This window comes from Cinclus cinclus, chromosome 2, assembly GCF_963662255.1.
Source record: "Cinclus cinclus chromosome 2, bCinCin1.1, whole genome shotgun sequence".
NCBI lineage: Eukaryota > Metazoa > Chordata > Aves > Passeriformes > Cinclidae > Cinclus > Cinclus cinclus.
Genome location: NC_085047.1, coordinates 82,142,736 through 82,168,301, shown reverse-complemented (window position 1 = coordinate 82,168,301; position 25,566 = coordinate 82,142,736). Strand labels below are relative to the sequence as shown.

Genomic DNA, 25,566 nt, shown 5'->3' with positions numbered 1-25,566 from the left:
GTCCCTGCTCGGAACCGTAAGTAACTGCGGCTCCGGAAGGGCCCTGCGGCCCGACCCAACCGCAGGGACCGGTTCCTTGGCCCAAAAGGGTGACCCGAGTAGAGCAGCCACCGAGCTCGCCTTTCTTTGGGTATCTTAGTCTCTGTCGATTAGGTTATCTCGGAAACAAGCGCCCAGTTTTGTCTTGTTTTTTACTGAAAAAAAAAAGGTTTTATTAACGTGGATGTTTATGCATTTATGCAACACTTACAGAGTGCATTGGTAGGATGCTGGACAGTAAAACAGCTGTATTTGCGTAAAAAATGATTAGGCACTGGACAATAGGAGCCGTGTGATATATTTAGCTACAGGAGGATATTTTCAGACAATACCAGGGCTCTTCATTTCCTCTGGTTTACTTAAAGCAAGGATACGAAGAGTTAGAGGTCACAGTTTACTCACCGTTTTTACAAAACACCGCTCGTAGACCTTTTGCTTCTAAACAAACAGAATCAGCAGCATCACAAAATTGGAGCAGACTTATTTTACACGTCTCTGTTGCTGGAAGCATTTATCAGGCTCCGTGTTTACATTGCCTCACGACAGGCGACACACCACACATTTGTTTAAAAGTTTAATAATTAAGTACTTTCCTCCCTTCACCGGTGAAGTTCTCCTTTGATGCCCCTCGGTGTGCATAGATACCTAAGCTCCCACTTGAGTGCTAAGTTTCCGTCCTGGGAATCAGATCCTTTTTCACCAAATTGCGTCGCCAGATCTGCAATTCCTTCCTCACTGCAAATTAAATTTAATTAAGCAGTTTACTTAAAACGTATTCGATGTTTTGTGTGAAAAGCAAACTGATTTCCTTGTTTTCTCGAGTGGTAGATTTCATTAGAGAACTACTGAACACAATGAACTCAAAATCTATGGGGCTTCGAGCGCGCTCCCAATTTCTTTCCTCTCTGTTGCGAGCGGGAGAAGCAGGCGCTACCAATCTGAAACACCCGTTTAGTTGAAAAAGGGGTCGAAAGAGAACACTGGATTCCAAAATTGATCCGGGAAATAAATTACAGTGCCCGTTGTTTTCATTATAAGAGTTTCTTGGCGTTCGTCTTAGAGCCGGACGAGTACCACCACGAAGCCGATTTTTAAGCGAATACACATATTTCTTCAGGAATAAAATTATGCGAAATTGGCTCTTTATTAAGGTTTTTGGTAGGATGTTCTTTGCATGCCTCGACTAAAAGGTAGGGAAATGGCAGAAAAGAGCGCGGGATTTCCTGGGATTTAACTTTTAATCCTTTCTGCAGATACTAGTTTGGCAATAATTCCCTACTGGAAGAAATACGGTAACCCCCTTAACTTCACAGGAGCGACCATGCCATTTACGCCACGCGTGCTCAGCGCCTCGGTACAGCTCTTATCGCGGACCCCTCACGTGCGCCGCCTCCCCAGCCCGGTACCAGCTCCCGGGGCAGCGGTACCGCCGCCCCGTTTGGCTTCTGCCGGCGACTTTTGCGGCGGAGCCGTGTGGGCGCCGGAGCGCGCAGGACGCGGGGGAGCGGCGGAGGGGGCGGCCGGGGGGGGCCCGGCTCCCCCTGCGGAGGGCAGCCTCTGGCCGCTAGTGGGAGCTGTGGCCCCGTGCAAGTGCCGCGGGAGCCGCGGCGTGCCGGGCGGGCTCCGAGCGCGGCGTCGGGAGCGCCCGCGAACCCCCGGCGCCCTCCGCTCTGCCCCCCGCCCCCGCCAAGGGATCTGCGAATCCGCGGGGAAAGCATCTCCAGCGCTGCCCGCAGATAGCTCCCTCTGGCCAGAAATTAATGATAGAATGAAGTAAAACGGCCAGGTGCCGTGTCGTTGGGATACGCGGCGTCTGAAAAAAAGAACTGTGTCCGAACCCCCTCCCCACGAAAAACTAGAGGGGAAGAAAGAGTCTCTGAGCAGTAGCCAGGGAAAGGCGAGGGAATCGCAGCCGGTCCCGGAGGCCCGCGTTGCCCGCCGTATTGCATCCCTCCGAGGGGCTCCGCATGTCCGACTCCTCTTTATTGCGCCGGCCCATGGCTAATTGTCGCGCAACCACACAAAACTTCGGAAACTCACAGAACCCGTGGGGAGGACCAGCGGCAATCTAGCGCGGAAGCACCCCTAGACCTCCTTCCCGGCAGGGAAAGCGCGGAAAGTTGTGCGCGGAGCTCCGCGGCACTGGGAGCACGGCCCGGCCCCTTCCCCCGCCCCGGCGCGGAGTCGGCTGCTCCGCGAGCGCCTGCGGCCGCGCTCCCGCGGAGTGCCGCGCTCCCAGCGGCGGGCGGGGCGCTGCCCTGGTACCGGGGGGCCCGTGCCTCCCGGCCCTGCCGCTGCTCCCCCCGCTCTTTTGAACGGCAGCGTACTCGGGAAACACTTCCAGCAAGGACCGGCTTTTAACGCTTATTTAATTTCATCCCCCGCCCGATTTCGCTCCATCTGGGCCCTCCGCGCCTCCCGCACGGCCCCGACCGACGTGATTCAGAGCGAGCGGACCCGCCGCTCACGCCGGGCAGCGGCGGGGCCGAGGGGTGTTACCTGCCGGCCCGCTCGGCTGGGCTCGGCGCGGCCCCGCCCGCCGCTCGGCGCTAAGTGACAGGCGCGGCGCCCAACCAGCGCGGCGGCCCGCCGGCGGCCCTATGAGCGTCGGCGGCGGGGCAGCGGGGCCGCGCTTATATGGCTACGGCAGCGCGCTGCCGCCGGCTGCGCTCCTGCGCCGGGGACTCGCAGCGGCGGCATCGGGGGGTGGAAGCGCCGCGGTGGGAACGACAGTGGCTGGCGCCGCTTCTCTTCCCTCGCTCCATTCCTTCTCCTCCGTGGTGGGTTGCGCGTTAGCGCAAGTCCCTCGCCCGGCGTTCTTCCTTCTCATTCGGCCGCCGCGGCGCGTACTGCAGATCGCGCAACGGGAGAGGGACGATTAAACGCTGCGACCTCCCGCCCCCCCTCCCCCCTCTCCGTCTTGATTTATTTTATTTTTTATTTTCGTAATCGTTGTTCGCCCCTGTTTCTTTCCTTGCTCCGCTCCGCGGTCTTTGCCGGCGACAAGGACAGCAGTGCCCCTCGGGGAAGCCGGATCCCTGCGGATACTCCTCCCCGGGACTGGGGGAGCTGACTCGGAGTGGATTTATTGACTCGCGGTTGCTTCCGAGCTTCCCGAAACAGCCCGGGCTGGTGCCCGTGCGGATTGCAAACTGCGGGGAGCAGTGAGAGACATACAGGAGGAGCCGCCCGCCGAAGCTGTGTCCTTTTCCCCCGAGCCTTTTATTTCTCCCGCCACCCATTTTTTTTACCTTTTTAAATTGATTTTTTGTTTTACTAATTTTCACGCGGGCCTTAGACACTGTGAACGCGTATGGCGCTCTGGATCCAAATGGGAGTTGGCAGTTTGAGTGGCATCTTCCAAGGCAGCCGGGAGACCCCCACTAAGAGGAAGGACTGAGGCGTTTTGCGTTTCTTTTTACTATTGCTGTTACTTCGGAGATAGCTTGGATCTGACCTCACAGGAGATATTCCTACATGCGAGTGGCATACATGACTCAGTAGATCTGCTTGCAGCTCTCGCCAAGTGCATCGTCGACTCTTACTGTGTGTTTGTTTTTTGGTTTTTTTTTTTGTTGTTGTTGTTTTTTTTTTTTATGTTTTAAATTTTTTTTTCCCTGTCAATCTTCCCGGCTGTTGGGATACCGGGCACCCACCCTGCTGTTGCTGCTCAGGTGCGTGGGAAGGCGCACGGCGGAGTTGGCGAGGCTCCGGGGAGGGACTCGGTGCCGCCTGCGACCATGGCAGCGCGGAGGCGAGATGCCTCCGCCTGGAAGTACTGCTGGGGAGCCGTGATGGTTTTATGCAGAACTGCACTGGCGCGGTCCATCGTTTTAGACCCCATATATTGGAATTCCTCTAACCCCAAGTAAGTTTCCATCCCGCTCCCGCCGCCGTCTCCCCGGGGACCGGCGCTGTCCTCCGTGCGCGGGGGAGGGACGGGACGGTGCCGCAGGTCGGCCGCGGCCGCCGGGGGACACGGGCACGGGCGGAGTGCACCAGCGGTGAGCGGCGGCGGCTCCGGCCGTGGCTGGCAGCCGGACCCGGCCCTTCCCCGGGCGGCTGTTCGTGTGACGGCGGAGCTGCCCCGTCGCTCCTTGCCCCGGCGGCAGGGTCTTGGGTGGGAGGAGAGAGGGGAGGCCGGACCGAGAGCGGGCTGGGGAGTGGTGCGGCGGTAGCGGGATAAAACCTGCGGGCAAGGTCCGGGCTCGCCCGGGCTGGAGCAGCGGAGGAGCCGTGCTGCTCTGAGTTGCCAGGAAAGGGTGATACTCTCTAACTTCTCCGTCTGCAGATGCAAACTTATCCCATTGACTCCAGTGAAGTTACATCTGCTTGTAACAGGGCTAAATTTGGTTGTGGAGTTGATGGTATCAAGGCACATGTCAGTGAGTAATGAACTAAGCATTACCCATCACACAACCATATAGTGTCATTCTTCATTAACAAACCCAAGCAAAAATGTACGGCTGTTCCCAGGACATCACTTTTAAAGCTCACTCTTAAGAGAGATGCCTTATTTATTTTTTTTTAAAGGCAGGCAAAACAGCAACTTACAAAATTATTGCTGTTGGAAAGAGGAACTTTTTGAAAAGTGGGCTGTGCTTCTGAAGAAAAGTCTGAGGCAGTGATGTAAAGCTACTTACACTTCCCTTTTGTCTCCTTGGATTTTTGATGTACAAAATGGAAGATGGCTTTGTTCATTTGTGAGAGCCTCTGAACTTTTGTGATTAGCATCACAAGTTTGGAGAACGAAAATCACGATAGGGAGAAGTAGACTCTAATGAATTAAGGGAATTTTAAAGCAGAAATGGGTTAAGTATATTTTTAATATGCATGCTCCATCTTCAGTTATATATATTTAAAATTAAATCATATGCAATGTGTTAATTGAATTTAGCGTTTCCCATTAACTCTAGTAAGTACATGTCTTGTTTTCCCGGGGGAGTTTGTAAAGGAAATGTTACGTGGTGATGAGACGAGTATGAATGGAATATTTCCTGGATCAGGGATTAATGCTGCGCAGGTGGCAGGATCTCTAGGAGTTTAGTGAAGATTTCAAGTTTGAATTAGGAGTAGGATCTCAAGTTTACCAAGTAACTTTGCCTTACAGTCATCATCTGCTGCTTCTTTCACTAAAGGAAAATCTCTATAGATTTCTACCTGTATTATTTTTTAATACTTGCTCTGTTTCTCTTTACTGAGAAGTGTCCTGATCTTTCTTAAAGAAAAATAGCTTAAAAAAAAAAAAGAAACTGGCAGGAGCGCGGTGGACTGCTCAATTCGAAGTCTTTACTTGTAGCATTGATTGACAAATGTTTATTTTATATATGCACCAGGTGGGGAAGCCTGTTAAAATTTACCTCCATTTCCACGATGCTGCATAGCTGAGGCCTTTCTTTGGTGTAAGAAAGGCACGGCATCGCATCAGAGGGTAAAGCGGCCTGGCTGGATATAAAGCGGGCTTTCTAAGGCTGTTGAGGCTCTCGAAAGGCGAAGGCTGAGAGCCGGGGTTGCATTGCAGGAGTGGGCCTGCTGTGCTCGTGGAAAACAGCCTTGGCTCGGCCTAGGAGGAAGGGAAATGCTTTCGCATCCCAGCCCTCGCTGGGTTTGTGCCTACAGAGGTCACTCTTCCAAAGCAGAAGAGCCGGCTGCTCGGGGCTCTCTGCCAGCCCCAACCTGCTTTGGCTTTTTTTTTTTTTTAAAAAAAAAAAAAAAAAACTTACCTTGATCGCTTTTATTAGCCATCAGTGAAACGAAAGCATCCGAGAAGCTGAATTCAGCTCATCTCACGGAGCCTGGGGATATGCTTCTTTTGTCAAACACGATTTGTGTTTCCATTTAGTTAATTCTAAACTGTTTGATTACAAAAAGGTTTGAATGTTGTTAATGGTAGATCTAATGATAATATCTAATTACTTTTTCAACTTAAATGCACGCTTAAAAATAGGTTGTGTTGCTGATGTAATTGAATTTTCTTGAGTGATTCATTGAGGCTTAATCACCACAGTGAAGAAGTACACTATTAAAATTTGTCTTTTCAATTGCTGGGGCTAGTGATTTATAGGCCTCTTGGAGGCCCGGAGTTTGAGGAGGCTTGCAAATGCATTCCTGATACTGCTGCTGGTGAGGCAGCTCTATTTCTCCCGGCAGAATTTCTTACTAATTCTTCTCACACTTGTTGGCCTGAAGGATCCTGAATAATTTCTCCCTGTATAAGGTTGTCCTCACTCTGGATTCAAGCTGATTGTTAGCTTGGGAAGTAAAGCTGTTGAATAGATCTTGGCATGGTGTAATAATAAACTCCTTTCTAGGTTTGAAATAATAACTATCTTTGGTGCTGGTTAATTTATTCAGGGAAGCTGTTCATTTAACTCTATTGAAAGTCTGAAGACATAAATCTGCTGAACCAGGTAGGCAATTAAAATGGGAGAAGTTGTTAGGTTAATATAAAGTATGAAATAATAAATTCTAGGTTAAGGCGAATGTATAAACTGAATTAGTTTTGCACTGAAGTCTAGAAGTTATAATTTCTAGCAGGTGGCTGGGATGGAGAGCACGTGGTAGCTATTTGAACACAGATCTCCCCTCCCTGTTGCTCCCTTACCTTTTTAGACATCTGGTTTATTGCCTTGACCAAATAATGAGATTGAAGTGACCTCCATAAAATAATTATACCTGGGACTTTATTGCTTGGGAGATTAAACATCATTGTTGTAGATGCTCTTGGCAGACTTTATAGACTGATCATCTGAAGAACTTTAGATCACCTGGTCTTGAAAACACATAGGAAAAATTACTCTAGATTTAACTCCTGTTGACATTTTTTAAGGGGAGACTTTCTGCCTGTGTTATTTCTGCCAAGACAAGCAGTGTATGCAGATAGCATGGATTACCTCAGTTTCCCCTCACAAGGGCTAAGTGCTGCCTCTGACACACAGGACCACAGTAGTAAAGCACTAGAGAAATCTCATTCAAAAAAGCATCGCTTATGTCTAAACGTCACTCTTTCCTGTGTGCTATAGGCCAGCAAGCAAGGCGGTTCTCCTCAGTGACATGTGGAAGGTTATCCTCATAAGTGGTGCCTTTGACACTGATTAAGTTAGATTATATAGCTTTTTCTCTCCCTCTGATAGCCAGTTATATATGGGATATTTCACAACCTGCCTCTGAATGAATGCTAACATGTCAGAAACTGATAAAATAAACTACAATTGATGACCCTGTTAAATGTTCTATTCAGTAGCATATAGACTAGTCTGCTTCTCATTGTATGTGAAATTCTTATTTTTGTAGGTAAACAAATGCACATTCACTACCGATTGAATAGCCCCTTGAACTATGCTCTGCAGTTTGCGTTTGGGTTAATCTTGTCAGTTTTAATACAGAGGGGAAAAAAGGAGAAAGCACCAGGGGTGGAATTGTTAGTGCTTTCACATCCACATTCCTCACATTTTGTCAGGATGATAAACTGTAGGTAATGGACAGCCCTTGTTTCACAGGACAGGCAAGCCAGCCAGAGCACAAAGAGCTTGCTTAAACGGTATCTCACAACATGTTTGGGAGGCTCTCAGCTGGACAAGAATTTATTTGGGAGTCCTGTGCTGTGGGATTACGCTTTCTAACCTAAGCAATTACAGCTTCAAGCTGAAGAAACAGGAGTGGAAGGTTAAAATGGCTTAAACACATGCTCTTAAATTGCATCCAAAACATAGCTGTTGACACTTGGTGTGCTAATGGCTGGAGCAAGTGGTGGCTTCCAGTCAGTCCATTTGATAGTTCTAGCATTTGTAGCCAGGTCTCCAAAGCACAAGTGAATTAGCAAAATGAATTCGGAATAAACTGAAGGCCGATTTCTTGAGCTGGTTATTTTTTCCTCAGCCTTCTGTATGTAGAGTATAATCGCTATATTATTTATAGTAATTATCTTAAAGCATGTTATCTGTAAGCTGTGCTACGTTACTTCGCTTTGTTTAATGAAGTAATTGCCTTTAGAAAGGTGGTGACTAAAAGTCATGCTAAAATCACTTAAGTTCTCCTTCTTCCCACACACAAGAATGCCTTTCTCTCTCTTTCTCTCTCTCTCTCTCTCATTCTTTTTTCTCCCCCTCTTGCCTGTTTTATTGTAAGGAGATCACATTGCTTGAGGTGTGATACTCTGGATCCTCTCAAATTCGGCCAAGGTTCCTGGCATGGGAGATCAGCAGCGGAGGAGCTGAGGTGACTGCTCTGACACACTGGCAAAGACAGGCCTCCTTTGGGGACCTTTTTTTTTTTCTTCTTGGTCTCATCTTCATGCATCGTGCAAACCTGCAGTACTTGAAATTGCTTGTTGCAAATGAGTAGAAAGTGTTCTTCTGAGAGAAAAATAGTGATTAAAATGTTATTCATGTGTGCCTAATGTCTGTCTGCCTTGGCTGCTGACATAAAGAAACCTGTTTTTCTGGTCATTTATCATACATCTACATGGATTTGCTTATGAGCTCATTCTTTGTGAGGCGTTGTGGAAACTTACATAGGAATGTTAAACTGCTTGAAATATTTTGATTAAAATACTGAGTGCCACAATACGGAGACTTTTAACTAACACACCGTTGTCTCGAGGGAGGGGAAGTTTTTTTTGGGGGAGTGACGAAGGCAGCAGCGAGGGAGAAGAGTTTTTGGGGGAGTTGCATGAAAAAGCAGAGGAAGGGAGGATGGCAAATGGACAGTGTTAGAAGAGCTTGGAAAAAACTCCTGTGGCTTCATTGTCTCCTTAAAGCCAGAGCACACAAAGACAAATGCAGTTCAGCCTTTCTCCCATGATGGAAAATGTAAACCGTTGACACAGCTCCCATGTTTAACTTGTTTAATTCTCATTTTAAATTCAGTGCTATACCAGCCGTGTGAACTCTGAAGATTTCTTTAGTAATCCATTTTGTAGTTCCGAATCAAAAACAAAGTGAAAAGGTCTGACACAATTTGCTTTTATTTTTAGGCAAATCAACCCTGGTCATAGTTAATAAGGGGATTACAACCCAGACTAGGTCTTTACAGATGTAATGTAAATCAAGGGCAGAGTATAAAGAAACTGATCCCTTTTGATTGAAGTATGGTAAAAAGGCATAGAGAAACTAGCAGCAGTAATCTGATTGTATGGCAATAAAACCACCATTTTCTGTCTTTCAGATAAAAATAATGTGGTAAATCCATGCAGTTCATAAGATGTAAAGGCAGATAAAGGGTGATGCCATGGCAACATATAGATTAGCTTGATGTTAGAAATGACACGTCTCTGAAAGGGGTGTTATAAACTAAGGGCCTTGCTCCGGGCTCTAAGGTATTATGTGAGAACCGCACAAAACTTGGGGGCCAGGATTAGGAGCTATGAAAGGCCTACTTGTGGCTTGGGGTGGTTGGAGCGGTGAAGAAAAGCTGCTCAGTTCTTGCTCATTGGTGGTGTATAATATGGTGAAGATGGATTTCATTTACTGCTTTTTTTTTTTTTTTTTTTTTTTTTTGCCGAGATGAAGGCCGATTAAAACTCGAGATGGCTGCAGTTGTGAGGTGGGGAAGATTCTCCTTTTTAATTCCTGCCCTAGCAGCAGCCTTTCTGAAGAATTGGCTGCACTTGGGATTTGTTGCCTTAATCTATTTGGGCTTTGGGCAGGAGCATGCTGGCAAGGCTCAGAGAACAGAGGGGAGAGGTAGTATTGGGGTTATCTGGAAGGAAAACAGAGAGCTTTTGATTTCAGCTGTGTTTTAGTTTGTGGTCCATCTCACACTCCATGGGAGCAGCAAAGATAAACATTCTGCATTGTCTGTGCCTAGGCCAGGTGATACTTCAGCATCTCTTGTGTTTCCCAGCCTGCAAAAATACAAAAGAAAGAAAACAAAAACCCAAAAACTGAACAACCACAAACAAACCAGCATCCATTCCTATTTACCAGGCAAGCTGCAGATAACCAGATGTCTCTGGCTCAGTCTCTAGGTGGTGTTTATTTCCGAAAAGCTGGCTGAAATTTAGAAATGAATGAGATAAGCATCTGCCTCTCCCCATTCCCCTCCTCCCCGGCCAACTTAAAATGACCGGGATGAGTTTGCTGTCAGCCCCTTGAGTTTAGCCGGCAGACAATATAGCTATTGTTTCATCATTTATTTTAAGTGATCTGTAGCTGTAAAGGTAGTAAAATACATCTAGTGCAGCTACTTGGATGTATTTTTCCTTGCTTTTTGTCTTAAGAGCCTTTAAATGGTTAATATTTGCTTTTCTACCCAAGTGACAGCCCTGTATGCCCACAAGTTAAAGTCAAGCATTACATTGCAGATCAGGGGTACGATTCAAAGGAGAAATGCCTACTTTATTGCCTGTTCATTTGTCTTCGAAGAGGGGAGAAGAAAGCACAGCATTTGTTAAGCACAGTCTAGACACAAGGAAGAAAAAACACCGAAGCCTACAATAACAGTTGTCTCTTTCTTTACTGGGAATGAGCCTGGGATGAGCTCGGCAAAATGGAATTCATGCTGTTTGTTTGGCAGTGGCTCGGACACTTTTAAAGTGGATTGTTGTTTTGTTTTGTTTTGTTTGATTCTTCCAGGATTTTTTAATGTAAAGATGTTAATTACATGCTTGACTTTATCATTCTTACCCTATCCCATAGTTTGCTGGAAATTGTCACAGTTCTGTCTCAAAAGGGAGCTCTACACCCTAAACTGTCAAGCTGCTGATGTGATTTTGCAAATGAAAAATAAACAAATGCATATAGGGAGCCGGACAGATTGGCAGAATATACGGGACCTGAAGTGTTCAGATGGGTTTCCTGTCTTGAAACTTAACCTTCACAAATCTATAGCAAAAGATCCAATTCATTTGCTGAAATTCTCCAAAGCACAGGGGCAACCTCATCTAATTTACAGGCCGGTCACATTCAAGCACCTTGCATTCTGCATTTGACAATGATTGCTAATGGGCCATTCAACTAAAGTATTTGCTTGTTAACAGGGAACAGAGCATGATAAATGTCCAGCAAGCTTGCAGCCTCCTTCAGCTTTTCAAATGCAGACTGGTGCATATTTATGGCAGGCAAATGACAAAGGGGGAAGCTGAATTACTGTGGCCTTATGCTTTCTGTTAGAACAAGGGTTAAAGTAATTAAAGAAATAATGCAAAAACCGATATCCTTTGTTTGCCCACCATTATCCAACGTTTAGCTTTCGAACCTGCCTTGTCATGTTACATTTCAGAAATGTCCCAGATGAGGTCATACAGGTTTGGTAGGGCACACAAGAATTGGGGAGTCATCTGTGGAGAGCATCCTGGACAGTGGACCCCATCTCTCCTTGCACCCTGAGTCTTTCCCCTCCAGGTTCCCCTCACCTTAAGGAGTTTTCACTGATAGAAACTCGAAGGTGTATTTAAAACAGATTTTGCAATTTTCAGTCGTGTTCCCTAGACAGGGGCAAAAAACCCCAACACTGAAGAATGGACAGGCTTTGAGAAAACATGAGCTCAGTATGTTTTTTGGAAGCCAACTATGAAAATAACATGGCAGAACAAATTAAAAAAAAAAGGAGGTTTGCATTGTTCTTCTACCCCCAGATAGATCTTAAGACCCAAAAAGATTAAACATGCACAGAAATTTCCTAAACTTGAAGAGTCTTCAGTGCCATTTTGAATTATTTGGGTTGGGGGTTTTTAATCATTATTTTTGTCCTTGTAAATTCAGGTTTAATCTTGGCCTATCTAGCTCCTGTTCAGCTTTGGGAAAATACCTCCAGTGATTTCAGTGAGTACTGCAGGTCCTGCAAGCCTGAAAGGGTTTTACATTTGTAATTACTTTTCGTTATAGGCAAAATTTAAACTTTCTTGTTAGGGAAAAAAAAAAATCCATCAATTTACCCTAGGAAAGAGAACACGCAGATTATTTTTTTCTGTTAGATGTGATGCAGAGAATTTTCCTTTGATGTGATTATATACGTTGTCAAAGACAGCAAAATAAGGGCAGGACCTCTATCTTTTTTGGCAATCCTGGCCAGCCAACACCCAGTGTTTATTGAGGTATCAGCATGATAATTATAATGCAGCTGATTTAAACTTTGATGTAATAATATATGCTTTCTTCTGGTTTTAAACATAAGTTCCAAGCCAAAAAAGATAAAGGTTGGTAGAGGACTGTGGTGCTAGGTGAATCATTCCTGAGGTATGACATACATAACTATAAGAGAGGTTTCCTACCTGTAGTGTTCTTTTAAAATGTCTCATGGGTGATGGCTGAAATAGGATTTTCAAAACTTTATTTGGTAGGATCAGAGCTTTGTATGCTTTAAAAGAAAGTCAAGTTTTACACGTGTCAACAGAAAACAAGAAATGATTTGGCTTGTTTTACACAGCAGGATAGGTTAGATGGTGAAATGATGTTAGGCTGAAAAAATTGTGATGCTGCAAATTACTTCTCACTGCTTTCTTAGCTTTTGTTTGAATAGGGCATTTGTTTATATGCCCTAACATGGGGAAGGTGAACACTGCACTGCAAAGATAAATGTATTTTAAAGCTAATAAGAGTGATTTGAAGTTTTATTATTATTATTATTATTATTATTGTTAGTTAAAGCCCAGTCTCACTTGAACGCTGTTTTATTTTGGACTGGGAGCTCTGCCAGACTCCAGCCTGTCAAAGCTGAGAAGACTCAAATCAAGTCCAGGCCTATTTCTGCAGCAAACGGGAATCCTGGCTCCTTGCCTGCAGATTCATTCAGGAAGACCCATCTGGCTTTTGATGTTCTGCAAGTTTGAAGCAGTTTGTTTAAGGAACCTATGCAGCAAGCACTGGTGGAAGCACACATAACTGCGCTTCTTCTGACTCCTCGTCAGTGGTGCATCGTTTCACAGTTTCATTTTTGCTTGGTGCTTGCCATCTGCTTACCTACTGCCTGAGCAGCAGTTGGCTTCTATACCTGGCTGAATGAAAGTGTAAATTTGGAGTTGGGAACATCTTGATTCCTTTTGAGGATTTGCAGTCCCATGGCATTCTCTGTCCACACTTCAGTTGCTTTCTTCATGTTTAATTAATTTCAGTTTAGTTCAGAAGCAGTCTACCTTAATCACTGCACAACACTTTACCTTCAGGTTTTTGTGGGGTTTCTTTTTCCGGGGTATTTCTGGGCTCTACAGATTAGCTGAACAGGGAAAGTCACACTGGCAGACAGATGACTTCACTGCCTGAAAAATATTTAAAAGGTGTTTTTTAGTGCTAATCATTCTTTGTATCAGACAATTGTCAAGCACTTTTTGAAGAAAACCAGAATCCACATCTTAGATTTGTAGCATATTGTAGGCTTCCGTTCTGTGGATCAGTGTGTGACGCTAAGGCTAGCAGGACTGCCCTGTGTTCCTACAGCCTGACTCGGGACACTGTCCTTATTCAGAAAAGCTCATGTTGAGCATGTGCTGAATGCTGAATATTTTTGCTGAAGCAGGACGAATTAAGCATGAGCTGTCTTGAACCAAGGCCAATGTGAAGAGGTTCTTTGGGGCTGGACAAATACAGATCTCTCCAAAGCTTCACTGCTTTTTTTTTTTTTTTTTTTTTTTCAATCAGAAAGTGATGTCAGAAGCTACATCCCTGTCTGCATTTGGAAAGAGAACGTAGCTTGCCAGTAGTCAGTGTGTCCCTTGTGCCAGCTGGGAGCTCAAGCAGGTCTATCAGCTGTGCCTCTGGAGTCTGGCTACACAGGTAGCTCTGCTTCAACTGAATTTTCTGTGCTTTTTTTAGCTCGCTGTTTGGTGTTAGGCCAGCAGCACATTTCTGCTACAGCTGATCACTGAGAGTGACCCAAGAGCCCATGATTCCCCCTGCAAGAGAGGGCCTGCTCTGTGAGAGGTGCACTGCCTGAGCCTCCCTGCAGTGGAGGCTGAAGCAAATGTCAGTGTCTCACGAGGGCATGGCAGTGGTTAAAACTGGATGGCTGGATTCCCTGTTATTCCCAACTTCCTGCTGAACCCCTCCAGTGGACTCTTCCATCTGGGGCAGGGATGTCAGTTGAGTCAAATGCACATTTTGGATGTTTACAGAAGTTTTTAAACTACTCAGGTGTCAGTTTAACTTCATTTCAGAAGCTCAGACATTGTAGTGGGTCAAAATCTGTTTCTTCATATTACTGCTGCCTTGAAGGTGGCTGTGGCCACCTGGTTTTATTCTGCTTCTGCGCATCAGTCGAACCTTGGAAAGGTTGGTACTTCATGTAAGAGCACAGGATCTTTGTGCTTGTAAGTGGCTGAATCTTGGTTTTAGTGTAAGAAACAAGTGCAGACTGATTATAGGTCTCCCATTTGGATTTTTTGCTCAAGGTCATTTTCTCCTTGGCTTAAAAATGATTTGCCAAAATAGGTTTGTTTGTTACACAATTCTGTTACTGATTTGGCATAACTTTTTCTGAAAGTTGTGAGTTAACAATTTGTTCTACTTCCAGTGTTTACTTATTCAGGCAAATGGTATGCAATAATACATTTTCTAACAGCTGCAATGTAGATGAAATTTTGTCTTTGAATTGGAGATACAATCACCGATTATTAATGTCTCATCAACTAACAAGGCAGTCCCCGCCCTCTTTTATAGACTTTGCTTGGAGCATGTCTTGAAACAAGACTGTACAGGTGTGAGCAACTGTAGTTAAAGAGAAGGAAGACTGCAAACTTTGGTTGGCATCTTCATATTGTGGCTGACATAAGATGTTTGTTTTTCTAACAGGAATGGTAGAGAAGAGCACAGAATAGCTCAGCAATAGAACAATCTGGTTTGCACTTTTCAAAAAATAGTTCTTTGGCAAATGCCAGCTGCTCTCTGTTAGCTTCCTAAAAGCAAAGGCTTTAGTGACTTGTGTAAGAAACACACATGGTTTGGTTTGACTTTCTGTTCCATGTTAACTACTGCTCTGCATCTTTTCAATAAAGTGCCGTCTCTTGGGTTTGGCACACCCTGCTTCTGTGAGCACAAGTAGAGCGATGCTTTTGTGTTACACTGAATTCATGGCACAGATTTTTTTTATTCTACTATTTTTTTTCCCCCCAAAATTCAAACCATATAAATACCTGATTATCTTTGCCATGAGAGCAAAGAACTACTTTAATATTCCCAGTAGTATAGTTTGAACAACCATTCTTTAATTAAAACAACATTGGTCTCTTCCTGTATTTCATGGCTAGCAAATGAGAGAAAACACCAGTGTTAATATCAAAGGGAGTCAGTTTTCATTACAGTAATGGTTCAATTGTGCAATGCTGTAGGCACTGAAATTTAATATTATTGTGACTTGTATGGTAATTGCAGGATGACAGAGGAAAATGGATTTAGTTTAAATGTAAGTGTACACAGCAGCACATGGACTTTGTCAAATGGAAGCTGAGGGTTGGTACAGGATGGGTCCCCCTCTGGCTCTGTCATAATGAATTAGTATTTTGTAAATAACTGGCCACTAGACTATAGATTTATTACCTTTTGCATATCTATGGACACACACAGACATACATCGATTCTGTACTGACTGTAATTGCAGTGCAGAGTTGCAGAAAGGGAGTTGCAGAACGGGTTTATTGCCTGTAGGCTTGCAGGGTATTTGAATGTCTAGGCTTCTTGTCTTCACCTTTCATGAAAATATTCTTGCCTGCCAGTTTGTGAAGTTTTGTTCTGAAGGGTACACCCATCCTTTTAGTTCAGGCATTGCTAACATATGCATGGCCTCAGACTGGAAAGCCCTTTGTCATCCTGATGAATAAACCGAATTCAAGTTGCAGATGATCTTTGCTTTAGAAAATTATGCTAGAGACAAGTAGTGTTAATGAGCAATATCCCCCTCTTTTCCAGTTGCCCATAAACATTCAGATCGAAGTGGAAGACAGCAGTTTAAACCGTCCATTACTGATCTCTTCCATGGAAGTGTAATGACAATGAAAGCTAGATGTTTCATTTGTTTGCAGTGTAGGCAAGTGGAAGATGTCCCTAAAGCAGTACCTGCTAAGTGTATTAGTGACAAACATGATGTCCTGTCATTTTACCCTATATCTTCACACTGTTCCTCAGATGTATGCTCACACTGAAACCTGTTCTAATGTTAAAGTGCAAAAGGGGGCAGTAAAGTGCTATCCAAAAAAAAATAATTATTTTTATGGGTACTTTTTGTGGCAAAAGTTGCATTTCTCAGTAGGCTTATAATCATCCGTATTTTAGTAATGATCACAAGAATATCTTCTGTTTGAAAGGCTTACAGAAGTTGCCTAAGTGTATAATTAAGTGTTGTGGAAGTAATGTTTGTTCTGTGTACTTCCATATACTTCTGTCCTTGAATGGAGCCCTGAAACATGCTACATATTTGGAAGGAATCAAAGGCAGGAAACTTTCCTCAGATATATTTAGGACATAGCTATATGAAGCACTTCTGAAAGAATTCCAACTTGCTGCTAATCATCTCTGATTCTCATGTTGTGCATAACTTAGCACCATGTTTCTAGAAAAAGCAAAATGAAAAGAATGCTGAAGCTAGGGGTTTCTGCTTGAAGTACTAAAGTGTGTAGTGGTGGCATAGGTCAAGAGTTGGGCTCTCATCCAGACCCGCATGCATCATTTGTCAAGAGGTAACTAGAAAGAGCAACTAATTACAATGCACCTACTGAGTGTTTTTTTCTTTTAGAAATTTCTCAGAGTAAGCCATTTATACAGACTGGCTGCTATTTTCCACTGCAGCCACTTGCAGTTTTTAAACTCTACACAGAAAGCACATTTCTGCTGAAATGAAATGAAATAAAAAGGAGAGTGTGCCTGTGTGTTTCCGTTCTTGTGCATGAGAGCAAGTGAGCAATGATTCCATTTGCTGAACCTGAGTAAGTCCAGAACTGTTGTGAGGTTCATATTTCTGTAAATGCTGATGAAATTTTAATATAATACGCTTTAAAATAGAACATAGGTCATACTCATATTTTGTTTTTGTTTTTTTTTTTTTGGGTGGGGGGTTATTCTCCTTACTTAAAAGACTGTCATGAAGCACATTAGTGGTTCTTTTGTGGTAACAAGAATTGATTTAGTAAATGGATCAGAATTCTCTAGTGCTTTAAGTACTTTAAGCTGAGCAGTAATGGCTTTCTGCATGTAATACAAAAAGTTAATTGCTATTAATAGTGCCTTATGTGGAGGTCATGTATAAAAATGGAATATTAAATCTATATATTTTTTAAGAAATCCTTAGATTTAGTAAAGGATTGGATTGTGTAACTTTTCAACATTTTAGTCCTTACCCTTGGGGTAAATGTTCTGAGACAGGTTTCACATTCTTGTGCAAAAAACCCATTGCACAAGAAAAGACAGGTAAGTGTGCACTCTCAGAAGTTTCTTAAGGCGGGGAATAATCAAACTGACTTTTACATGGAGAAAAACAAGCATTTGTTTTTGCACTCTGGATTTAATGGGAGTGGAGGGGTAAAGCACAAGTTGGTTTCAAGGTTTTAGTTACGTAAGTGGGTTTTTTGCTTTTTTCTGTGAGTGAGAGCCAAAGCAACAAGGAAAAGGGCAACTTTCCAGCCAAACTGAAGCACCTCTTGCAGGCAGAGATGACATACCACTGAAACAGATATGCTGCCTAACAACAAAACCCTCCTGGCAGCTGCACACCAGGTGGCTGAAAACAGGATGCTGCCTTGGCTCCACATGGTGGGCTGGAGAAAGAAGGCTCTTGGTGCCCCTGTTCACTCCAAGATGCCGTGATCGCAAGCTGAGATGATGTGATTCCCTGGAGAGGGGCTGCAAAGTGACCTACCTCTGCTGGAGCCCCAGGCCTGGGGTAGCCTTGAAGAGGAGTCTGCAGCATTTGCTTTGGCTTATTTATATTTTGAGAAGAACAAGATCACATCTGTAACCTTGTACACGACAGCTTTTAAGGAAACGGATTTTCTGTCTTTAGTGTCTCCAATAAGACGTGCTTGGTGCTGAGTTGCAGATGACCTTCTGTATATGTGAAGGGGGAAAGGGGTATGGCTTTGCCAAATACCACGTCTTGGCTGTAGGGTTTGTGTTCTCTCATATGCAAGGCACCTTTAGGCTTGTGACGATGCTAAGCTGAGTGGAATGAAAAAGTGTCTGCATTTCTGCAACAGCCCTAGTTATAAGAGTTGTTTGTTGAAGGAAGCTTGTGACAGATCTTTCTAGGAGACCAGGTAGGGCATTTTCTGATGTCCTCGGAGATGAATGGTTTCTGTGGGTGTCACTGTACAGTAGAAGCTCTGTGCCTTAGAACTGTGATGTGATGGTACAATTGGACTGCCAAATCCAGCAGGTCCATGCAAAAGACTATTTCCTTTGGGGAGAAGTGCATGCGCTCTAAGCCCATCCTTGTTTTACACATATTAGAAATCCCTTGTTGCATTTTAAATGCTTTTCTCTAGTATTTTGCAAAAGGTAGTACAATGAATGGATAAATGAAATGGCTAAAATTTCATGCATTTTCCTAATTCCCTGTCCACTAAAAATTTTGAGAAAACATAGTAATGCTACAGAATCATTCTCGTGTTGGTAATTAAGATTTCAGTTGCAAACATACTGCATTGTTTTGCCCTGCTGAAGTCAGCGGAAACCACTGTCAGTAAGAATAGGTCCAGGAAAAGGGCACCAAGAATGGTTCCATTTGCATGGATGCTTGCAGCACATAAAATGGTGGCACCACTGACGTGTTGTGTCCAGCATTGTGATTAAAACAACATAAAACCTTTACCATTCCCTTTTTCAGTGCACTGCAAGCATTTGCCCCAGGCAGTCTGAAAGAAGATGGGCTCCTTTAGAGGTGAGGAAGAGTGAGGAGAATGAGGTACCCCAAATCCTAGGATGCAGATCAGCCGTGGTTTCAGGGGACTGCTTCAAAGCACTTAGGAGCTTTACTGCAGGTTTATTTCAGGGGAGCCTGAACATAAGTTTTTCCCTTAAAGTAGAAGTGAGAAATACAGGACTTGCAGCTTTACCAACTTGTGTTGCAATATTTTATAATTTGGCTTTGTATAATGTGGTACTTGCCATTAAAGATCTTAAGGGATGACCGTGAATATGTTTGTTTATTTGTTTGAATTCCATTTATTTCTAACCTGCAAGTCCCATTAATGCTAGTAACCATTCCATACATAAATTGTTTCATTAAACTATGTGGAAAAATGTTACATATAAATAAAGGTTAGCAGATCAAACTTCTTAAATTTTATTTAAATTCAAAAACATCCCTGCTTAGCATGTTGTGTAAAACTTTTCAGTAGTATTAAAATTGTTTAATAAGAATGCACTGGTAAAGAGCTTCCAAAACTCACTTAAAAGAATTTTATTAATATGAAATGCTATACTATTTTTTGCTCTCAAGGCTTCATTTGCTAGTCTGTGTATAAAGCCAGTCTGTCATCTTACTGTGTCACACTGTGGTATATTTTCTTGCAAAGACTTTATGTAAGCAGAGTGCCTTTTTCTCCTTGTAAAATTATGTACCAATTTTGAGGCAGACTCCACATTATTTTTTTTTGATGAAGCTTGTTTTTCTGTCTGTCCACAGCAGTTACTGATCCTGTTTTCAGTGAATTCATGTTCACTTAATCTATTTAAACTGGAGTGAGATGAGTACTATAAAATCACTCTTCTGCACAAAAAGCATTTGCAGTTGAGTGTGTGTACCTTATATGCATGTGGCATATTTTTATACGTGGTATTGAATATTACAAAAACCAACTGAAAGCTTTGTGTAGAGCTTTTGCAGAGAGCTCTGGTCTGTGTTTTTGGATTTTATGCAGTGTAGTGTTTTTGGGAATCAGGAAACTGATTTTCTGCTGCTTCACTGAAATCACTAGCCTTTTCCTGAAACTTTTATTTGCTTTACGTCAGGCTGGTAGGACTTTTGCCTTGCTTAAATATTTCTCCTTTGGACAAAGTGGTATTTGAAATATAAGTGTTTGTTATTTTCTCAGAAGTCAGATGATTAATATATATACTATTTAATAACCATTCTTTTTATACAGTAAGGACTTGTACATGAAATGTAATTTTGTATTCTGTTTCGGTTTGCAGTTTTACAAGTAACGGACCAACATACTGTGTTATTACTATTCATGATATTTCCTTAATAAAACTTTTCAATGAATAACTTCATAGTCAGGCTTATAGTTAAAACTTCATAAAGTTAAGTGGGTAGGATTCCCCAGCAGTAGGTTTCAGGCTGCATTTTAAGAAGTGTCTTGATTGTTCGCATTTTTAGGATTATTTTTGTGACGTTAATTTAAAGCTAACTGCCTACACCAATTAGTTCGGGTAAGTTATTAAAGTACAGAAATTTGGCACTGCCTTCCCAGTTAAATATACAAGCCTTGAATCAAGTACTAGCACGCTTTCTGAAATCATATTTATTTTATAATTACTATAATATAGTTAAAGCTAAGTGTGCATATATATTCATAGTATGTGTACATATATGTATGTGTATGGTTTTGCAAGTTGACAAAACACTTGGTTACGTCACTCAATACTGATTAAGAAAATCTCTTAAGAATTTATTTCTCCCAGAATTTTTTCTTCTGATAATTTTACAATTTCACAAATTTCTGCATACTAAGAAATGGTAGAATATTCTCAGTGAATGAGAGTGTGGGCAGGTTTTTCTTTTGAGAATTTGCTATTATGACGTTAGGCAGGTTTGAGTGGCTATCAATAAGCAAAATTCCTTTGGAATTTAATATGGTTGAATGTGCTAAGTTTCTCTAAACAATAAGTAGATTCTTAAGAAATTCATTAGAAGCTAATATGCATTTTTTTATAAAATTTCACTGTCAAATTTAACTTATTGAGGACTTTGACAAGTAAGGTTGCATTAATGCCAGGAGCTGCTGCTGAGACTTAAAATATGTGTGGTAGATAAAGTCATTGAAGCGCTGGTGTGAGCAGGGAGTGAACTACTCTGTTCCTAATTTCTGTCATGTGACTTTTTGGTCAAGTACAATAATTATTTTGGAAAGGGTTTGGGAACTCTGCAAGTTGTTGTTATTTGATGAGCTGCATGACTAGTTGGACATGTGGGAGGGATTCACATCCATGGGCTTTTGCGCAGATGTCAAATGTCGCCCACAATGAACCAGTTTTGGACTGACAGTAAAAATGCCATCTGTATTGAAAAGTGCCAGACAGAAAGTGCATGAATTTCATCATACAGCTTATATGGTACTTAATATATTTTCTGGGATTTCTCACAGCAGGCACCAGGATTATTTATTGTGAGCAGGATTTTTCAAACGCTCCAAGAGTCTCTCTGTGTCTGACTGCTGACAGAATTGACTTGGGAAGCTTGCTAAGCTTTTCTCTTAAGTTTCTGTCGGGGTACAGCGGCCTGTGTTGGTATTTAACTTTTGCAGTAAATCATACTTGGAGGTGAAATGCAGAAAATGAGAAGGCTTTTACAGAAAGTGATGGTTCCAGTGCTGTCGCTACCCTGACTGCTTGGAGAGCATGTCACTGTCCCAAAGCACCACTGGAGTAAGAGCCTCTAGAGGCTCAATCACAGGATTCTGGAAACACCTTGCTTTGTCTTAATTATATCTCTGTTTTGATGGGGAAAAAAATGCTTTCTCATTAGTTGAAGTCACATTTTGATCAGACTTTTAAATCCACTTTATTAACTTTATTTCCTCAGTTGTGATGCTACTTTGGAATGCTTAAGGTAACATCAACACTTGCAGAAATGAAGACTCAGGATTAATCCTGAAGTTTTTTTTAACCTCCACCAAGACTGAATTGTCCTTTCTTTTTGTTTGGGGTTTTTTTTTTTTTTTTCAAATAGAAGGTCTTCAAAAATAGGATCAGAAAACAGTAGTTTTAATCCTCCTGACATTTCATAAATAGCTTCAGAAAATGCTTAATACCCAGCAAATGATTTATTTAAAGTCTTTATAAAAAGTACAGTAGTAAAAGTATTACACAAATGCAGGGATAATAATCATGCCTACGACTAATCAGCCACTGTAAGTTTTGTGGTTGAACTGAAATGCATGAGGTGAAACTTTTTTATTATCTCCATCCATATTTGGGCTTTGTTGTTGGAAGAAAATAAGGAAAGTAAATTGGAAAAATATCTCTCCTAGCAAAGGTCATGATCAAAACTGCAAAGTGTGGAAAAAAATTTCAATACAATCAAGTTCTCAGATTAATCCTTGCATTTTAAGCTTTTTTTCTTCCCTAATCCCATCAGTGTTAGATCCTGCAAGTTCAGACACTCAAGTGGAAGGAGATTTACTGAGTTTAGTTCTAAAACTGTATGGACTTCAGAGTCATAGCAAGAATATTCCCCGCCATAAAGTCTAACAAGTGCATTGGTTTCAAGCTCTTGTAAAATGTAGTTTTAAGTGTCTTTTGGGGACAGTTCTGTCCTCTACCTTTTATGGGACAATTCCTTGCTGAAACTAAGGCTCACAAGTGTGCCTTCTCTTCTGCAGCTGTTTCTGAGGATTGCCTGGCATACCATGTCTGAGCCCATCCTGTTTGTGCTCAGAGTTTGTGTGGAGAACATATACTGTGGCTGTTTCATTTATATGCACAAAGTCTAAAATTAGAATCAGAGTATTTTGTTTCTCAGAGCAGCTTTTAGGTTATAATTTTGATAATGATGGTCAGGTGCATTTATCTAGTCTTAAGAATTTCATATTTGTAATGTATGGGAATCTAAATTGATTAACTTACAAGCAAAGATTCAGTTCTTTGAAATCTCCTGTGTTTCCTATTACACAGTCCTGTTATGTGAAGAAGAATTGCTGGCAAGAAGAAGTATTTGCAGCAGTGGGATCATACAGTGACCAGCCTTTGTCCTGGCATACAGATGGGGGAATATGAGTGATTGTCGTCTTTTTGATATAGCAGTGCTGCACAGGAGCAAAGTTAACATGGGGCTGTGGTCAGGCAAGGTAGTCAGGTCAGTCACAGGTGACGCAAGTTGGTTTGAAAACCCTGTCCCTTCGCTTTTTCATGGTCAGAGTTGATCCCTGAGGAGAGCCAAAATCAGTATATATGCTGCTCCCTTGGGAATATTTGCTGGCTGGGATCTTCCTCCCTGCCTTTTCTTTGTACCCTTGCAGAACTGGCCTCTCCCTCAGTGATAGGATCATAGAATCATTCAGGGTGGAATAGACCTGTAAGATCATCAAGTCTAGCTTGATGAGTGCTGAGTCCAGCGCTGCTGTGTTCACCACTAAACCACATCCCTAGGTGCCATATGTACACACACATATGGCTGTCCTTCTCCAGGCTGGTAACTTGGAGGATGCATTCCCACCTTTCCATTTGTTAGACCATTTCAGCTTTCAGGAGCTGGTAGTCACCGCATTCCTTTGGCATGTCTGAAAATGGGAGGAGGAGGTGCAGCTTTGCCCCATTTCCACTTCAATCTCAGTTTGAACAGCCGTGGCCAAGCCCAGTTTCTGCAGTCTGGAAATTACATTGCACAGCACAAAAGAGCACAGTGATTTATACATCAACAGTCGCTTTTCTTGCCATAACATTTCATTGTTCTAGTTCCCTAAATCTGTAATTACATGTCTTTGTCCTGCTACGTGCTGCTTCATAACAAATATAATTCTTACACTGGCTTTGTGAGTGAAAATAATCCTGCTCAATTAGCACAGATCATAAACTTGAATTGTGTGGAGCAAGCAGTTGTAAATGATGGATTTGGAATTTGGGGCGTTGCATCATCCTTTAATTTAGTGGGTTCTCCCCCACCAGTACTTCATGCTGGTGGCTCCTTTTGCCAAGCCAGAGGTTGGAGGTCACTGACGCCTACAGCTTTGTTCTGCGTGGGCCTTGAGACTCTTAATTTAAAGTTTCCAGGAAGGCTGCTTGTGAATAAGCTAGATTTACTACGTGTGCTGTTTAAATATTAGCACTTGGAGAAGTGTGTTCATTAGGCAGGAATTGTTTCACTTGGTTTTTTGGGCCGATTCGCCATTTAGGAAGATCTTTGGAAAATGCTGGCAGGCAGGAAAAAAGAAGAAAAGAAAGTCAGTCTTTTAGGTCTGTGCATTCGAGTATGTTGGTTGTGTTTCTGGCTGCTGTTCTAAAACATGCACTTCTTGGCCTTAATTGAAACAAGTACGTGTTAATGGAGAGAGAAACAAACAAACCTGCTGTGGCTTTTGTCCTTGTGAGAACATGACTCCACATTTTTTGGATAAATCAATACTATAAGTAATTATTTATATTTTTCTTCCATGAAGAAGTGGTCATGTTTGCCTGTTAATTAATTTGAGTAGGACAAAAATACAAAACACTATGTCTAACTGCAAATACTGAAGCTCACTGCCTGTTTTTGTAAGAAGTCTTCCCACACTAGGAAAAAAAGCACACCTGTCTTTAACTACTAGCACAAAAAAAAAAAAAGAGCTAAAATAATGGCAGTAATGGTGGAATTTGTGAAGAGAAATAATTTTAGTGGAATGATCACATTGTCTTGGATGTAAGTGTTTTTCCCAGAAGCATGTGTGGTCCATGGATCAGGTAGATCTCTGTCCGTCATAGATCTGTAAGCATGGTTCTGGTTGAGTGATTGATGTTCCTTTGTGTTATACAAGTGATATCAGTCAGCATGTTAATATATTGTTAAAAGTTTAAATTTTGTCATGTCTCACATTGCAGTTCAAGGGGGTTGAAAGATTATATTTGTCATTCTCCCATGTCCAAAATCAGCAAAATATATTCAAGACTAGTAGAAATATTAGCAAAACAGAAAAACAGAATCATAGTTCCCCAGGTATTGTGTTAGCTGCTCTTCATGGCTAAATGCAGTGCAAGAAACAGCAGTGCCTGCCAGAGAGAGATGTAAAATCTGCTAGAGTGCCCAAAGCTGGGATAAGGACTAAAAGACTCAATCCATCTGTAATTTCCAAGATCTAAATAAACATCTTGCTGATATTGAATCAAGCCCAAACTATTAAGATTTGGTTTGCTCAGTCTGTCATTTTGGTTTTGGAAACTGTTTATTCCTGTCTGTTCACTGCACTTGCTACTTTTCTGCATGAGATTTTATTAAGTGTCTCAAATTTTATCTCTTCTTCTCTTCCCCCATTCCTTCCCCCCCCCCTTTTTTTTTCTTTCCCCTTCCATTTAGATTCCTTCCTGGACAAGGATTGGTACTATATCCACAGATAGGAGACAAACTGGATATTATATGCCCAAAGGTGGACTCTAAAACTGTTGGCCAGTATGAATATTATAAGGTCTACATGGTTGATAAAGACCAAGCAGATAGCTGTGCTATTAAAAAGGACAATACACCTCTGCTTAACTGTGCCAAGCCAGATCAAGATGTTAAGTTTACCATCAAGTTTCAAGAGTTCAGTCCTAATCTCTGGGGCCTGGAATTTCAGAAGAACAAAGATTATTACGTCATATGTAAGTTCAAACTTTCAGTTGTTCATTCTTTTAAATATAATTGTTCATTATTTTGCATGCTGTACTGTACATTATAAGCAAACTAAGAGTAATATGAATGGGTTTGTATATTTTT

The 25,566-nt window shown here is 42.4% G+C and overlaps 1 protein-coding gene across 3 annotated transcripts in view; it reads left to right on the top strand.

The window, feature by feature from the left end:
• Positions 1–3,282: 3,282 nt before the first annotated feature.
• Positions 3,283–25,566, top strand: part of EFNB2 (ephrin B2) — a 41,573-nt gene continuing 19,289 nt past the window's right edge. For all 3 annotated transcript variants that reach the window (XM_062514991.1, XM_062514992.1, XM_062514990.1), the window contains exons 1-2: positions 3,283–3,907; positions 25,168–25,451. In XM_062514991.1, the coding sequence (XP_062370975.1) occupies positions 3,780–3,907; positions 25,168–25,451 (412 nt within the window). In that variant the 5' untranslated portion in view covers positions 3,283–3,779. The remainder of the gene's footprint in view (positions 3,908–25,167; positions 25,452–25,566) is intronic.